The sequence below is a fragment of the Hippoglossus stenolepis genome, chromosome 5 (genome assembly GCF_022539355.2).
Source record: "Hippoglossus stenolepis isolate QCI-W04-F060 chromosome 5, HSTE1.2, whole genome shotgun sequence".
Lineage (NCBI taxonomy): Eukaryota > Metazoa > Chordata > Actinopteri > Pleuronectiformes > Pleuronectidae > Hippoglossus > Hippoglossus stenolepis.
In genome coordinates this window covers 21,812,558-21,824,750 of record NC_061487.1, presented here as the reverse complement: position 1 = coordinate 21,824,750, position 12,193 = coordinate 21,812,558, and the positions used below count along the sequence as shown (strand labels likewise).

The following is a 12,193-nucleotide window of genomic DNA, read 5'->3' as shown; positions in this document are numbered from 1 at the left end:
TGTTTATAGATGTCACAGTCAATATATAAAAGTCTATAATATTTGGAGAGGAGAGTATTTTTGTGAGCTTCCATGTCACTAAACAAGAAAACAATATAACAATAAAATATTTGTACTCAACATGTTCATGCATATATATGTATATGTAGCTTATATATTTATACACAGTCAAATGTCTTGTGACTGAAAACATGATGAAGAGTTTGGCATTTGAGAAGTAGGAGATCTCCATGGTTACGGAGGCAGAGTCCAGTTGAGCGTGGGGGCGTGGCGTATCATGGGAAGCGGAGTTGTTTACAAAGCACTTGGAAGAAAGAAAGAGACGAGAACTACAGCCAAGCTTTTCTTCACACACACACACAGGTAAACTACTTGTTGTTGTCTGTTGTTTCACACTGAGCCACAGACACTGCGGAGTTAGCCAGCACTTAGCATCAGTCGTTTGGCTGTTTTAGCTAAGTTAGCTCACTAATGCTAACGTTAGCCCCGCTCTGCTAACCGCCGAAACAAGCTGTAAACACGACTGTTTAACGTCAGCGGGTGAGTTGTGTTTGCGTGTTGTTACACGTTGAAAGCTGCGTGTGTTTATTTCACTTCACTTCATAGACAGAAGTTAATCACAACTACATGAAAACCTTCGTTGTGTGTCAACATGTGCTTCTCAGCAGACATCGGCTAGTGATGTCTGGAGCTGGAGGGAAGATGTCGAACTGTCCCTCCTCTGCCTCGCTGGTCTTCAGCTCGACCCCTCTGAAGAGCAGCGGCCGGGGGAAAGATGTCCACGCACCCGGGGGCCTGGAGGACGGAGTCCTGTCCGACGACGAGGACACGTTCTCCCTGCTCTCCCCCATCTACCATGACAGTTTTGAGAGTGAGGAGGAGGATCTGGAGCTCAGTCCGGGTGAGGAGGACTCACCCCGGCAGAGCCTCCAGTCCGGACTCAGCGTCTCTCCAGTCAGGTACAGATCCGTTATTAAAGCTGTTCACACTTTCTGAACCGACTCAAACACCATCAGGATCAAGGCTGGTAACATATCTGTGTATAATAGAATATGTTTTAAAGTTAATGTGTTTGGAGAGTATTTCAATATCTTATATGTGCAGTGGAAAATGATCTTGTTCCTTCTTATCTTGGCCCTTTTTAAAGGTTCAGTGTGTAAGATTTAGGTGAAAGGGATCTATTGGCAGAAATAAAATATATAATAATACTAGTGATGTGATAGAATGGGTCTTTTATATGTAGATATTTAATATTTAAATACTTAATATTTAAATACTTATATTTACATCAGGAGCAGGTCCTCTCTACGGAGGCCCCCATTATTTTTTTCAGTAGCCCAGACTGACAAACTAAACACCTTTTGAGTTTTTAGGACAACTGAAGGTTTCCATAGGTTCTCCTTCATGTTTGGAAGGAGAGCATGAGGTGAGGGGTGTTCAACTGCAACAGGCAACTTCACCACTAGATGTCACTCAATCCTACACACTGAACCTTTAAGTGCAAATCACACAACTATTCTCAAAACACTACAACAAATAACAAAATACACACAGCATTTCCTTATGTGTCTATGAGTGTGTTCATCCAATCAGTGAAGAGCCTTGTCCATATTTCATTACCTACCTTCACTATTAGAATTTAATGACATTGATTTGGTGATTTGTTGTTGTGGTTTTCCGTGTGTTTTCTTATATTTTTCTGTTCAGTTTTTTTGCACTTTAGGGCCACCATACTCATCTTGTTTGGTTTAGTTATAGGTGTGAGCTTCCAAAAAGACCCGTTGAGCAGATGTTCAGTTCGGCGGTGCAGCCTTCGGCCTCACCTACCCTGAGTGCATGGGAGATGTGGCTGGTGAACAAAGCCAAAGAGGATCGACTCAAACTGGAAAAGAAAGCAGAGGAGGTCAGCCACTGGTTCACATCATTTCTGTCACTGTAATGGAACAGCAGCGTTTTACTCTTTTTGTTTTAGTTTTTACCATCTTTATTCCTTCACACTATCTGAATGTTTTGAAACCTTTTGTACACTATTAATTAGGAGGGCTTACTCAAAGAAAAACAACAACAAGAAGAAAGGGAGCGTGAACAGAAAAAGATGGTCATTGAAGAGAAGATCCAAGAATGGCTTAAGATCAAAAGTGAACAGGTACAGAGCTGCTTTTTTAAACTCAACAGAATCACAGTTTTTTTTAAAGCTGCTCAACAGTATTGCCACAGTTATCTACGTTTGTCGTTTCTCTAATCTGTTCTCTTCTTACAACTGCAGGAGAAACATGAGCAGCTTGTGAAACAGGGGAAGGAGGAGGAGGAGCTGCAGAGGCGGTTGGAAAAACAGAGGGAGATTGAACAGAAAGCTCAGCTGAAGTACAGAGACTGGCTGCAGAAGAAGAACCGAGAAAAAGTAGAGAAAGAAAAGAAGGAGAAAGTAATGCTGAAGCTTTGTAGTCATTTTACTATTTATAAAAGAAAATCTGATGATGTGAGAGATGACTGGATGTTTTTGTCTTTTTACAGGAGGAAGCTGCCTTGAAAGAGGAGCAGGAAAAAGAGCGCCGCAAGAGGGCAGAGGAGAAGTTTAAGGAATGGGTGACGACGACCAATGAAAAAAGCAGAACAGTTCCCAAATCACCTTGCTGCCCAACAAGTAAGATCATTTCAGTCATCAGGGAATACGTAACTGTGATTAATCATTTAAAAATGCTTTGAAACCCTACAACTGATAAAAATCTATCTTTGGGTTTTTCATGCAGTTTATCATCAGCGGCAAAATACATTTTCTATTTTGGTTTCAGACTGTAATTGTGATCCTAGCTTGTCAGTTTCTTTTCCCTTGTGGATCCTTGGTATTTATGAATATGTTATCGGTTTGATTCCCGCCAGGTCCCTATGACAAATCCTACCCATCACCCAGCTACGTCAATCCCATCCCATGGAAGCCGATTCCCACACCACCTCCAGAGACATCGCTGAATGAGACCTCTGGGAATAAACCTCAGAAACAAAGAAAAAAACAGCAAAGCTCCAGGACGACTTGTAGACTTAGAAATGTGGTGAGTGCTGCACAGATGCTGCCGGGGAGATGACACAGCAGAGTCTGTGACTGTGACACTGCAGCTTTGTTTAGGTTCAACCACAGCTCCTGATCTGACACCATGGTGAGTCACAGCAGGATTTCTGTTCTCTAATATGGTAATCGAGACATGGTCCCTCATGTCCTGTTGAAGTTTTCATTATTGTCTTTGATTTATACACCGGAGCAATTTGTTGAACCAATTTAATGTAAACTTTAAGTAATTATATTAATAAATATTCAGGTTTTAGTATGTTTACATGATTTAAACATGATCTAACCTAAAAGATGTAAATAAGTTGTTCTGATACTTTAATCAGCTTTCATATTCTAAGATGGCTACACCCACATCACCCTGTTTTTTTCTTTCTTATTCTCGCACTGTGTAAATTAACTCAGCTTGTTATTGCAATAAATAGTCTATAAACATCTCCCCCGGGCTCGTGTCCTCTTCTTCTTTTGTTCCGTCACTGGGTGGTCAGCAGAACCACATGTCAACCACACCACACAAAGACGCTGGCTCTCGGTCACAGCCACAGATAGATAAACCCGGCGTGGTCAAGAGCCCCTCACACTCACACATTGTTCTGTTGTGCCTTGCTCTTCAGTGGGCTGAGATGACGACAGAAACAAGTGAGGGGGTGGAGGGAGAGAGAAGCAGAGGAGAGAGATTCAGATTCAAAGCAGTACGCTCGCTCTGTGTTTAAGCATCTCACGCTGAAGCCGGAGGTAAAATGATCACCTTATTCCTTAATGACTGTCTTTAACTCCTTCCCTTGTGTTTCCTTTTTGTCTTTTGTGTGATGGACGTTCCTCTGGGTCTCTTGTCTGCTGCTGTGGAATGTGTTGACAGGAGTCAGTGAGTGGGCTCATAATGAGGACGCTGATTATGTTGGACACTTTTTAAATGCACGAAGAAACATTGCGGGGTGCAAAGGACACATTCTAATACAAAGACGTCAGGTGTTTACGTTCTGCCGGCAGTACTTTGACTGTGGGAGTGGTTTAAGATGTTTGCTCAGGAGAGTTTGCACATTGAGTCTTGTGAGCAGAACTGTGCATAAAGAGTTAAGCTTCTGTTCCAACAACGCCTCCAGCATTTTGGCTCTCTGTGTACAATCTAACCAGCTAAACATAACAACAAGTGCAGCTCAATCTTGTCTCCATGTATCTGCCACTCCATGCTTTCAATAAATGATATCTTGTTTCCACCTCTTCCAGGTATTGTGTCCCTTTCCCGCAGCCTGAAGAGACAAAAATCCATATCCCAAGATGCAGTGGTGCAGGTGGGCCGGCAGCTGGAGATCACACCTACCAGGACAGGTAGGAGGCGTGGCTTAAACAGTCGCAGAATGAAAGTGAGCGGGGCAGAGTGACAGTCTAAAGGGCAGAAATAGAGATTACACTTGTTAGGACTTGAAGAAGGTGGTGGATAGTGTAACGTAGACATGGAAACGAAGATGGCGGTTTTTACTTGTTTTTTTAATTTGAATCCTCTGTAATGAGATAAGTATGTTCATTTGTTGCTGATTAGAACTGACTTCAGCTGTAGCAGTTTAATTATTCATGATATAGTTTTTTTTTTTATGTCTGACCTGGATACCTTTCACCTGAGAATCACTCATTCAAACCACATGGACTGTTCTGCTCCAGCTGCTTCTTTTTCTAACAAGGATGTGACTGCTGTCTCTGTAAATAGTCTCATTTGTTATTGACACAACTTGGAAGGAACCCGTTCTGTTGCATACAGGCATAGAGGTACTGGATCCAGAGTTTCAGCCTCAGTTTTGTGTGTGTGTGTGTATATTCCTCCCTTCAACCATGCAGTCTGCAGGACCGGAGATTGAGGATTCCTTTGACTTTCTTTTTAAAATCATCCTCATTGGGGACTCGGATGTGGGGAAGACGTGCGTGGTTCAGAGATTCAAATCTGGCATTTTCATCGAAAAGCAGCAAAACACCATCGGGGTCGACTTTACTGTTCGTACCTTGGACATCGATGGCAAGAAAATCAAGGTAAGTGGATATGTGTGTCAGTACATATGTTTGCTAACCTGAGTCCAGTTTGCATCAGACATATGGTGCTACTGCACAATCATTTTCACAGGTATAAGGTCATTAAAATGTGCATTTTTTAATATATATATTAACGAAAACATGCATGTGAGATGTACCTGTACTTACTTTAGTCTTTAAGTAAATAGTGCGTCTGCTTGTTTCAGTTAATCAGTGTTTTTCCTACGTTAGTAAGAGGAGTGGCTGCTCCTTTAAATGACACCATTTCTGTGTTAGCTTTCTGGGTGTGTTAACTTGTTAACTGCTTGTCATGCTAATGAGGGGTTCTGTTGACATGAGCACTGTTCAAAAAAATGGAAAAACTCTACATTTCCTCTAATATAATTATATAATAACTGTATATTAACTATATTTTGTTGCTATTAGACCCACAGTTTGTAGCCACTGTAGTTACACTGGATTGTTGTTTTATTTGTGTGTCATCACAGATGCAGGTGTGGGACACAGCCGGACAGGAGCGTTTCCGCACCATAACTCAGAGCTACTACCGCAGTGCACATGGGGCGATGGTGGCCTACGACATCAGCCGCCGCACCACGTTTGAATCCGTCCCCCACTGGATCAGGGAGGTGGAGCAGTACGGAGCTTCCAGCGTGGTCCTGATACTCATAGGTGAGAAGAAATAAAACTTGTCAGTCAGAGGTTGCCAGAGTTTTTTTCCTCCTCAGCCCTGTCAGGTGAGCTCTAGTGACCCACCCATCATGCTCTATGTGCTCCTTCACTACACAACACACAGGGATCTCAGAACGGACAGTGCCTCGGCTGGGTCTCGTTTTGAAGTTTGCATTTGTACCGAGTGTGCACGTTTAAAGCTTAGCGTCTCATTCACTAACTCACTACTTTTCACTAATGCACTCTGCGCTCCAGCAGGTGGCGGTGTTCAGGTGTTACAGCTGTGGTTGGAAGTTTGCAGGCTGTGGTTGCAGTAAATATACAAAAGATCAGACTCTTGTGATGCTAGCGGTTTGTTCATCGTTCTCCCAAACACAACACATTGAGTTGTAGCTATTTTAATAATTGTTTGATTGTTTAGACAAATCTTTCGTACTCTTCTAGGTAAACGTGTCCATTGTTGGAATTCCCTGCAATACACCAACAACACATCAATTACACGCATCACTAATATTTTGGAACTTCAGTGTTTTATTTGAAAGTTTTGGTTTGACCTGTGGAGATGTGGTTATATCAGCTGTTGCTCTCCACGATACAGTATCATTTTTCAAGTCAAAATTCTGAACACTGTTTGGTGCCAGTTTCTCAAATGGGAGAATTTTATGATTTTCTTTGTATATGATAATACAGTGAACTATAAATTCAATGTTTGGGGGTTTTGTAAAATTGAATCAGCAGATTCTCTAAAACATTTTTCTGAAGCGGGGCTTTATTATTTTGAACGGCAATCTCCTACTTGTAACCACAAACATCTGTATCCACTGTGTTTTCAACATTTCCTGCTCTGTTCACCTCTGCAGGTAACAAGTCCGACCTCCTCGATCAGCGGCAGGTGTTGTTCGAGGACGCCTGCACTCTGGCAGAAAAAAACGGTGTCCTCGCTGCTCTAGAAACCTCAGCCAAGGAGGCCCAGAATGTGGAGACGGCGTTCAACCTCATGGCCCGGGAGCTGCTGTCACGCAACGGCATGACGATGGTAGACGAGGCCTCTCAAGACCACCCTGAGTTCATGCTTAGTAACAGCTCTCACCCTGTCTATGGTACCGTGTCTTCAGATAAAAAGTGTGGGTGCTGAGTGGAATGAAGCAGGAATGTGTAGATTAAGACTTGTCTGAAAAAATAGTGACTGCAGCCTGAAAACTAAACGTATGTTTAAAACAAAAAGAGCAGGGAGGTTATTTACATGATTTTTTAAAGAAATGCATCTGTTATATTGTGTGTGAATCAATGTAGGTTTTGTTATTATTATTTATATAGCTAAAAAACCTCCATCGCAGGTTTTAAATGGGAAATGTATTTGTAATATTCTCCTGAGGATAACTGCTGCTGAATGTGTTGACTTTACAAACCACACCTCTGCCAGAGGACTCTGTAAACACTGTTTTCACTTGATGTGCAGTTTTTTGTGCCTTTTTAATTGTCCTCTCACACAGTATGGCTATTACAGTACATTCCCAGTGTTTACCGGTTTCAACCTGTAATTGAAGTCAAATACAAATAAAAAAATTTAAACCTGTCACTTACAAAGATGACAAACAGCACTATGACATTTTGTACTAGTGCTGGTGATGTAATTAAATATTTTATCCACAAAAAATACAGAAATTCACAGAAATCATTCATTCAATTTTCACAACTAAAACTACTTGACAGAAAAATAGCACCTTTTTCATTGCTGTGAACACTCTGGTAATTGCAGATCCTCTATAAAATAAAACATCAAAATTAAAATACTCCTGATTAAGGCTAAAAATCTAATCTGGTGAGGTACTAAACTGAAACCTGGCAACTTAATCTCATCAGCATTAGTGGTTACATGTTCATCCTAGTTTAAAAACAAATCCAGCTGAAATGTGAGAGCAGTGCAAACAAGCAGCAGGACGGCGCTACATGAGACCTGCTGGGGTCTGTGTATCTGGGAAGGCAAGATGACCTAGTTTGGCAGACTGTTGAGAAAATAACAAAATCTATCTTTATCTGCGACACTGTCGACAGATCTTTCTGGATCAGTCTAGACTTAAGAGATTTCTCAGCTCTGGTCATTGAACATACAGATATTTCACAAGTCTGAGTTTTTGCAAAAAAAAAGAATGTAACTCAGCGCCTACACTATCTGTAAAGGACATCTGATATTATTGTGTACAAAGGCAAGAAAGGGCAGACGTCAGACTATACAGTGCAGTTTGGGCGATTAGAAACAGTGAGGCGTGTATTGTTTGTGAAAAATATATTAATTTAAAAAACATATGACGGATTAAAACGTCTATAGCCTTTATATATTTGGTGTTAAAACTTGTTTTTTGCAGCAGATTCTATGGCACTTGATGAAAATCTTTAAGAATTAGCTACAGTAACAGCTACATCTACCCTGTGGATAAGCTTATATTAAAACAGAACACACACCCTCGAGCTTCTGCTACAATTGGTAAGGAGGTGTTAGAGCTGGTCCTACTCCAGGGGCCAGCCCTCCTGCTGGAACACCAGCTCCACCGCCTCCTTTACATCCTGCACCACGAAGGACGGCTGTGTGAGGCTGGGGTCGAAGCGGAAGTCCCGGTGGCCGTGGAAGATGTGTTGCTCTGTGACGGTCTGCGTTGTGTCCGAGGGCAGCTCCTGCTGGTCTCTGCTGTACACGCCAGTGCACACCAGGATGGAGCTGCACTTGTCCGGAAGATCTTCCTCTGCCCCGTATACGCTGGACGCCCCGCCGAGCTCGGCTGATGTCATCTTAGGGCCATGGTCCACAGTTTCTGCCGAGGGCTCGAGACCACCTCCCCCACTCTTAGCCTGCTTCTGGGCCTTGGAAGACCGAGAAGCCTGGAGGTAGCTGTTGTAGAGGTTGGCGCCGTATATGTCTGCCATGGGATTGTCGCTGTAGATGGAGACAATAAAAGGAAAAGTCAAAGTTTTTCTGTGTAAAAGTAAAAGGGAAAAACTAAATGATTCAAAGTCAGGAGATAACAATCTCTCACCCTATAGCATACAGCCTCTTCACCGGTGTGGTCCAGCCGAGTCTCTCCGCCTGCTGTCTGACCAGCAGCTCGGCGTAGTTGTACGTGACAACGCTGGGTTTACCGATCAGAGCCTCGTACTTCAGATCATGGCCTGTGATCTTCTTGTACAGGCTTTCCAAGCACACCAGAAACATACCGTGACCAAACCTGTAACACACGGATAATAACACATTTACCATAATAACTCTGTGGTCCTGCAGATCCTCTAATAGTGTCTTTGAGTTTGATGTACATAATATTGTGTGTATCTTTAAACGCACATGCACCGTACCTGGGATCCTTGGCCTCAGCCATCCACAGCAGGTCCATGTTACAGGCCAGGACCGGGATGTGAGGGTACTGTATGGAACTCCAGGCGTTGTCTGGGTTCCCGTTTGTCAGGAGCACATCAACAATAAGCTGCAGGTTTGTCTCCCATCTGATTGGCTCGCCGAATAAAATCACAGCTGTACAAACAAACGGGTGAGGAGAGAAGTTTTATAAAATACAGTCATAAATGTTAAGAGCTACAGCAGTCACCGTCAGTGGAAACATACCGTCTATCGGCCGTATGCCTTTGGTGGGTGGAATCTGTAAGACATTGGCAACTGGTGAGATACTCATCCACGTCTGAACATATACTGGCTTTAGTGGGAATGCTTACACTGCCTTTGGGCCTTCGGTCTTGATCGACGATATCGAGAAGAGGATATGCGTCTCTGAGCATATCAATGGTAACAACATCCTGAAAGCCCAGACTGAAGTTTGCTGAGTTAAAGTCAAACACAAACATGTGGAGGTAAGAGCCACAAGGCACATGTTAAAAACCCTGATATTACCGTGATTGTTCCTTGGATAATTTGTTCTTCAAGTATAATTTACTTTAAAGCGACACAATGTCGCTTTTACTGAGCAACAGCGCCCTCTGCAGCCACAAGTAGTGATTTATTCTGTTGGGATCCGTGTTTTTAACTGATTTACATTTCAGCTTATTCTTGAACTCACTGGAGTCTGATTCTGGCAGTTTAAGTTCCACACTTCTCACAGGAGATCGTACACATCGTACGCACTGATTTACTCTCAAACTTGATTAGATTAAAAGTAAAACCTTCACACTATGAATCAACTAATAAATAAGAGCTTATTCCAAATGAGAAAAAGAAACAAACCACCCATCAATTCTCCATTAAGAATAAAATGAGTAAAAGAAATCAGTGACGACTCTCCGGTGCGACAGTCAGGAAGCAAAGGGAACAAAGGGCACAAAGAATAAACACTGATAACAAAGTAGGACATAAGTGCACTGAATAAACAGAACATGTTTTAAAGTCAACATCCAGAGTGACTGCAGGAGCCGCAGAGTTAAGACAGGATACTTGTGAGCGACCTCCTCCACCGGACCCTGCCCAGACACCAGCACGCACATTTTGTGGAACTGGGTGAACATTCGCAAAGGACTGTGGGACAGCATCACCTGGTCGGGAGACACCTGAGATGAAAAGAGGAAAAAAAAATGTGAAAAACAGAGACAAATAAAACTGAGGAAGCTTCAAAAGAAAATCCAACTTTGTTTTACCTCCACCTCCAGCAGATGTGACAGATGTTCGGCTTTCGTCTGCCTCATGCAGTTCCCAGCATTGGTGACAAACACCACGGGCACCTTGTATTTCCCGTCGCGGTCCACCAGGTTCTTGAAGCACTCCTTGGCGGCAGGGATGAGCGTCCTGCCCCGCACCAGCACCCCATCGATGTCGAAGAGGAGCCCGAAGGAGCCGGGGCCCTGAGGATGGACCTGTTAAAAGTTATTGATTGACTGTGATAACACACGCTGAGCATGGCATCTTGATTGCATCAGTTCAGATAGAGGGAGCCGGGTGGGATTTACTCTCAGGGTGTAAGAATCACACAGCAGTGATTTAATGGAGGGGACAAATCACTGATGAGTGAAGTGGGTGAATGAGATCGTAATAACTGCTGTTGTGAGTGTGTGATGTAATCAACTCTTTGTGTGTGTGTGTACTTGTACAGATAGATGTCTCTGTGAGGACCTCTTGGACCCTAGAACCTATAGAGTGAGGACATTTTGGAAAAGTGGGGACATTTTGGCCAGTGCTCACTTTCTGACTCACTTTCAATGGGCTGGTTTGGAACTTAAGACTTAGGTTAGGGTTAGAATTAGGTCAGGGTGATGGTTGAGGTTAGGGTAAGGGGCTAGGCAATGCCAATGAAGTACAAGGAGTACTCAGAAGTACAAGGTTGGGGGTGTATGTGCTCCCTACATTTCTTATATCTCACACTATTGTGCACAGCAGCCATTAGTGTTGCGTTAAAGGACTAAAAGATCGTGTCATTTGCTCCACCTCGTCTTCTTCATGTGTGTAAAGTCTGAGTGAAGCCTCCACTTACATGGCTGTAGGGTCTTGAGGCGGAGGACGAGCCGGGGACATGTCCGGCTGCTCCCTCGCAGCTGAACTTCAGCAGCTTCAGGACTCTGCTCACTGAGCCGAGTCTCTGCATCGCTCCAGGCAGCGGTGAGTTTAACAACGAGACACGAGGCTCCGCTAAAGCTAAAGCTAACGGTGACCGTCAGTGAACGTGTCTCATGATCCCTCAGAGTCGGTGCTGAACTCTTCTTCTTCCTCCTCTTCTTCTTCTTCACGGTGTCAGTGGAGCTGTCTCCACTCACAACAGCGCTGCTCAATGGAGGCGCATGCGCAGAGGAGCGGGGACCTGCCTACTTCCTGGTCTACTACGTCACGAAATATCCCCCCGGAAGTTTCATCTTTCTTCTTTCTTATTTGTGTATTGTTATTCTTGTAATCTCTGTTTTGAATAATGAAGAAAAAAATAATACATCGTTTTTTTTTTTGTATGCTTATATTCCTTTTTATACTTATGCTTATTCTTTTTCGAAGAATTATATATGTATTATATGTATATATATACCTTTTTTGTAAATGCTTCTAAATATACAAAACATATATATATACCGCAGCATAATACAATAACCATGTTGTGCACCTTCTCCTCTGACTGCAGGTTGAGTTGGAGATGCCAAGTAGAGGCTTCATTTCTTACCACCCTGCATGTATCATGATTTTATGTAGTTTTTGATTGATTGATTTACTGAAAAAGATTCACAAATTCACTATTAAAAGTGATGCCAGTGTGATATATTAATAGTAGAAAGACAGATAAAAGTATTAGCAGTTAGTACCACGATAAACCGCTGTATCTATCAGGTATTTATATTACCATATAGAGAATTATAAAAAAGACATAGGTGTAAATACTATAATGGCTTATTTCCATCAAGCCATTACATTACAGGGTCCTTGTATTGTGGAAATTGGCTCTCGGTCATGTCTCAGAACTCAAACTC

The 12,193-nt window shown here is 42.7% G+C and overlaps 3 protein-coding genes across 7 annotated transcripts; 2 read left to right on the top strand and 1 right to left on the bottom strand.

The window, feature by feature from the left end:
- The first annotated feature begins 243 nt into the window (after positions 1 to 243).
- Positions 244 to 3,752, top strand: LOC118109749 (coiled-coil domain-containing protein 34). Of its 3 annotated transcripts, XR_007032713.1 has the most exons (8): positions 244 to 363; positions 666 to 959; positions 1,753 to 1,903; positions 2,039 to 2,146; positions 2,267 to 2,425; positions 2,515 to 2,644; positions 2,881 to 3,155; positions 3,679 to 3,752. XR_007032713.1 is itself a non-coding variant. In XM_035157109.2 (7 exons), exons 1-7 carry the CDS (start codon positions 278 to 280, stop codon positions 3,081 to 3,083), a joined length of 1,125 nt encoding a protein of 374 aa, XP_035013000.2. In that variant the 5' UTR covers positions 244 to 277; the 3' UTR covers positions 3,084 to 3,503. The 3 variants fall into 3 exon arrangements, 2 of the variants coding, with proteins under 2 accessions (XP_035013000.2, XP_047195883.1); XM_035157109.2 differs by lacking the exon at positions 3,679 to 3,752 and having other exon boundaries at positions 1,759 to 1,903; positions 2,881 to 3,503; XM_047339927.1 differs by lacking the exon at positions 3,679 to 3,752 and having other exon boundaries at positions 2,881 to 3,503.
- LOC118109750 (ras-related protein Rab-19) lies at positions 3,637 to 7,210 on the top strand. Of its 2 annotated transcripts, none has more exons than XM_035157111.2 (5): positions 3,637 to 3,799; positions 4,292 to 4,393; positions 4,976 to 5,086; positions 5,575 to 5,758; positions 6,619 to 7,210. In XM_035157111.2, exons 2-5 carry the CDS (start codon positions 4,343 to 4,345, stop codon positions 6,891 to 6,893), a joined length of 621 nt encoding a protein of 206 aa, XP_035013002.1. In that variant the 5' UTR covers positions 3,637 to 3,799; positions 4,292 to 4,342; the 3' UTR covers positions 6,894 to 7,210. The 2 variants fall into 2 exon arrangements, with proteins under 2 accessions (XP_035013002.1, XP_035013001.1); XM_035157110.2 differs by having other exon boundaries at positions 4,898 to 5,086.
- Positions 7,211 to 7,212: 2 nt separating this feature from the next.
- On the bottom strand, positions 7,213 to 11,529 carry hdhd5 (haloacid dehalogenase like hydrolase domain containing 5). 2 transcript variants are annotated; one of them, XM_035157106.2, is made up of 8 exons: positions 11,218 to 11,529; positions 10,388 to 10,603; positions 10,188 to 10,300; positions 9,476 to 9,569; positions 9,369 to 9,402; positions 9,104 to 9,278; positions 8,791 to 8,979; positions 7,213 to 8,690 (listed from the first exon to the last, which is right to left on the bottom strand). In XM_035157106.2, the coding sequence occupies exons 1-8, from the start codon at positions 11,326 to 11,328 to the stop codon at positions 8,267 to 8,269; spliced, it is 1,356 nt and encodes a 451-aa protein (XP_035012997.1). In that variant the 5' UTR covers positions 11,329 to 11,529; the 3' UTR covers positions 7,213 to 8,266. The 2 variants fall into 2 exon arrangements, with proteins under 2 accessions (XP_035012997.1, XP_035012998.1); XM_035157107.2 differs by having other exon boundaries at positions 10,388 to 10,591.
- Between the last annotated feature and the right edge of the window lie 664 nt (positions 11,530 to 12,193).